Source organism: Plectropomus leopardus, unplaced genomic scaffold (assembly GCF_008729295.1).
Source record: "Plectropomus leopardus isolate mb unplaced genomic scaffold, YSFRI_Pleo_2.0 unplaced_scaffold1410, whole genome shotgun sequence".
Taxonomy (NCBI): Eukaryota; Metazoa; Chordata; class Actinopteri; order Perciformes; family Serranidae; genus Plectropomus; species Plectropomus leopardus.
Genome location: NW_024615058.1, coordinates 1 through 4230, shown reverse-complemented (window position 1 = coordinate 4230; position 4230 = coordinate 1). Strand labels below are relative to the sequence as shown.

The window sequence follows — 4230 nt, the reverse complement described above, 5'->3', positions numbered from 1 at the left end:
CGTGTTTTTCGGGTGAATTTGTGTTTAATCTCGAGAGTTTCTGCAGATTTTTTTCTTCTTAATAATGTCGGAGAATATTTGATTTGATATTTTTTAACGCAAAACTTTGAATGTCTGCATCATGGAGATAACGCAGATATATTTGTGTGTGTGTGTGTGTGTGTGTGTGTGTGTGTGCGTCTCACCGATGCAGCCCTGGTTGTTGTCGTCGGAGACGCTCCACAGCAGCTCTCTGTGAGCGTTGCTGATGTCGGGCTGGACCAGTTTGACCAGCTGGGTCCAGTTGGCCTGCGTCACCACGGGCTCGCCGCCGCCCTCCCGCTGCTCCTGCAGCACGGCGAACGCCCGCACCATCTTGTGCCTCTTGGCCCTCACCAGCTGCCGTACCTCCTCCTGGTGGAGCACAGAGAGAGATGATCAAATTAAATCACTAAATATGTTTTTGTTTTGAAATCAAGCAAGTTTAAAAGAGCAGAGCTTCATCTCAAACACGAAACAGTGTAAAATTTACATCATATACAATATAACATTACAGGGTTCAGACACATTTAATCGATACTTTTACGGGACTTTTCAAAGACCACACATTTTCAGTTACAAAAACGGGAAATTTTTAAGTGCAGGGAAGGGACTGATGGTTTGGATTTTGGCAAACAACTTTAAATTGCTGTATTTTGCTTTTATTTAAAAGCTGATTTTTAAAGAAATCACATTTTCTTTCAATGATTTCAGCAATTTTTAAAAATAAATTTTTGGCATTTTTTTGTCTTAAACATTTTTGCCAATTTTTCAAGAAGTTACTCTTTAAAATGTAAACATTTTGGCATTTTTTTATTCTTATTTTTGTTTTTATTTTTGCAAATTTTTGTAAGAAAAAAATGGTGATTTTTTTTCTGTAAACATTTTTTAACCATTTTTAAATGACAGAGAAAAATATGCATTTTTTTAATTCAAAAGTTTGAAAGTTTGGGGTTTTGAAATATTTCTATAAAAATCAAAAAGATTCAGACCATTTATCACAGAAACCACGAAATAAGAAATAATTGCTGGATTTTCAAATTTCCATCAGACTTTGAACACCTTATGTGTTATTATATAAAAAAATCACATTCTGAAAACATGAAAAATCTTATAGTTTTGTTTGATGTTTTGTTAATATGTTTTATTAATATGATTTAATAACAGTCATTTGTTTACAGTTTTTGGGTTTTTTTCCCAGTTTTGGCACCTCAGAGCCACCGTACCTCAGGTTGGATGAGTTTCATGTAATCAGAGAAATGCTGACTAACAGTAACTTTTCCAGCAGTCTGTTTAAAAGTTTGGTGTTTTTCGTCAAACAGCTGCTGAGGTGAAGCCGCCTGATACGAATGCGAGTTTTAAGAACTTTCTCGTAACTTTAATAATCTTTTTTTTTAAAAACGTGAATGTTTCAGTCAGATGTAACGCGCTGACGCCGCTGTACCTTCAGGTATTTCTTGTAGTTGTTGTAGACGACGGCCAAGAAGACGGACATGAAGATGTAGGTGTTGATGAGGATGTACAAGATGAAGAAGATGGCGAAGACGAAGCTGCTGTTGTACGCCGGCATCCTGCAGACGAGAAGCACAAAACAAAAACGTGCCGATGAAACAGATTAAACGAGTCACTTCTTCTTTCTGTGGGAACGTGTGACCGCAGACACGCAGCCAATCGACTTACTGATGGAATAAACAGAAAAACTTTATCATTTTTCATCCTCACAGAAAGTAACCGAATAAAAAGATACAGAACTCAGATCGAAAAAAAGGATTCAATATTTATATTTATTTTATTTTATCTTAAGTCATAAAAGCAGATCTGAAATTTTGGTGCATAAAAACTAAAGGAAATAAAAATAAAGAAATACTTAAATATTTGTAAGCTGAGTTTGTACTTTTTTTTATAAAATTTAAAAACTTTAAAGGGCTGAAACTGAAAGTGAAGGTGGTTCCTCAGGAGGTCAGAGGTCACCGTCACATCTGAGCGAGGACACAGAGGGACGTTTGTCTGATGTCTCACATGACGTCGGGGCTGTTGGCCGTGGTGACGAGGACGTAAAGGTCGAAGACGATCTCCAGGTAGTTGGTGAAGTACGGATCTCCGTCGATGGTCTTCAGACCGCTGCACAAAAAAAAACACGCACTTTTTTAAAGTTTTGTTTTTTATAAAACTTCAAAAAAACGAACGATCCTCGAAGAACTTCGGATTCACAGCATCGATCAAACATCGCAGCTGCGGTTTTTACGTTTAAAAGCAGAAATGAGCCTTTAAACATTATTCATCTTTTTTTCTTACTTTCCCTTTGTTTTGCTTATGTTCAGGTCATTTTCTCATATTTTTTACTATTTTCTTGTGAATTGCCAAAAATAAAAGAGTATAAGGTGAAATGAAAATGAGCAGAAAATTAGCTCAAAAAAAGAGATTTTTTTTTTATTTTTGAACTATCAAATTACTGAGGAAAACTATCAAGAACGTAATATTCAAAATAATGAACATTTTTATTTATTTATTTCTAATTCATTTTAGCACTTTTTTCACTTATGTTCAGGTCATTTTCTCATCAGTTTTACTGATTTGTTGCAAATTTTTGGGTCATTTTTTCTTCTGAATTGCTCATCGCCGTCTTCCCATCTTTGAAAGAAATCAATCCAGTTTTCGCCGGTCTCAAAGGGTTAAAAATTCTTTTCCAAAACTTTCAATGATTTTGAATCTTTTCACGGGTGTTTTGAGCTCCGAGCAAATTGGTTTGATTTCTTTCAAAAATATTGAAAAAAGGCGTCGAGCAATTTAACAAGAAATGTTCCACAAATTGAAAGAAAAAAAAAGATATTTAAAAGGTTTGAGAAAATGATGCAAAAACTATATTTATAAATGTCATAATTCTATACTCCATGTTTACAGGTCATTTTAAACTTTCTTTTTTTCCGATGTTACTTTTTGGTAAATTGTTGCACATCTTTGGGTCATTTTTCTTGAACTTTTTACTAATTTGTTGCAAATTTTTGGGTCATTTTTTCTTATAAAATTCTTTGAAGTTGTTCTTCCATTTTTTGACAGAAATTTAATGACTTTTTACTTATTCAATGCCTTTTCCAGGCCTGGAAGACGTGATTTTGAAATTCCATGACTTTGTTTAAAGCGTCAGACGGCGACAGGAAGCGCTCTCACCGTTTGCCGAGCAGTTTGAGCGCCATGAGGGAGAAGATGAGGACGCTGAACATGAAGAGCAGGAAGACGTAGAAGATCTGAGGCAGAGCGTTCCGGATGCTCCTGAACGCTCTACGGAGCTGAACACAAACAAACACACACAGAGCCGATGAGACGCTCGTCCTCCCGGAGGACTCGGACACGCCGTCCTGTCCCAGAGACGCCGACTAATGATGCGTTCAGGCGCCGCACGCAGCAGGAAGTTTAGGAACACAACCGGGATCCGGAAATCATCCGAAATTCAAATAAATACAGAAATAAATACAACTTTCACCTGAGAGACACCTGAACGCACCACGATCACATGACCTCAGACATTTCAGGACATCAGAGACAACAAGTCTCAGAGGGACAAACCCAAATTATTATTACTAAAACATGGACAGACGTCAACTCACTGAGACAGGAGAGAGACAGGAGAGACAGTTGAGACAGGAGAGACAAGAGAGAGACAGGAGAGAGACAGGAGAGAGACAGGAGAGACAGGAGAGAGACAGGAGAGACAGTTGAGACAGGAGAGACAAGAGAGAGACAGGAGAGAGACAGGAGAGACAGGAGAGACAGGAGAGAGACAGGAGAGACAGTTGAGACAGGAGAGACAAGAGAGAGACAGGAGAGACAGTTGAGACAGGAGAGACAAGAGAGAGACAGGAGAGAGACAGGAGAGACAGTTGAGACAGGAGAGACAAGAGAGAGACAGGAGAGAGACAGGAGAGAGACAGCTGAGAGACAGCTCAGAGACAGGAGAGAGACAGGAGAGAGAGCTGAGAGACAGCTGAGACAGGAGAGACAGCTGAGACAGGAGAGACAGGACAGACAGCTGAGACAGGAGAGCAGGACAGACAGCTGAGAGACAGCTGAGACAGAAGAGAGACAGCTAAGACAGGAGAGAGACAGCTAAGACAGGAGAGACAGCTGAGACAGGAGAAAGACAGCTAAGACAGGAGAGAGACAGCTAAGACAGGAGAGAGACAGCTGAGACAGGAGAGACAGCTGAGACAGGAG

At 38.9% G+C, this 4230-nt stretch overlaps 1 protein-coding gene across 1 annotated transcript; it reads right to left on the bottom strand.

Moving 5' to 3' along the window:
- Positions 1 to 185: 185 nt before the first annotated feature.
- On the bottom strand, positions 186 to 3392 carry LOC121964114 (two pore calcium channel protein 1-like; the record flags this gene model as incomplete). Its single annotated transcript, XM_042514338.1, has 4 exons — positions 186 to 393; positions 1463 to 1589; positions 2038 to 2139; positions 3187 to 3392. Coding segments are annotated over 4 exons (643 nt in total), but the record flags the coding sequence as incomplete, so codon positions are not given.
- Between the last annotated feature and the right edge of the window lie 838 nt (positions 3393 to 4230).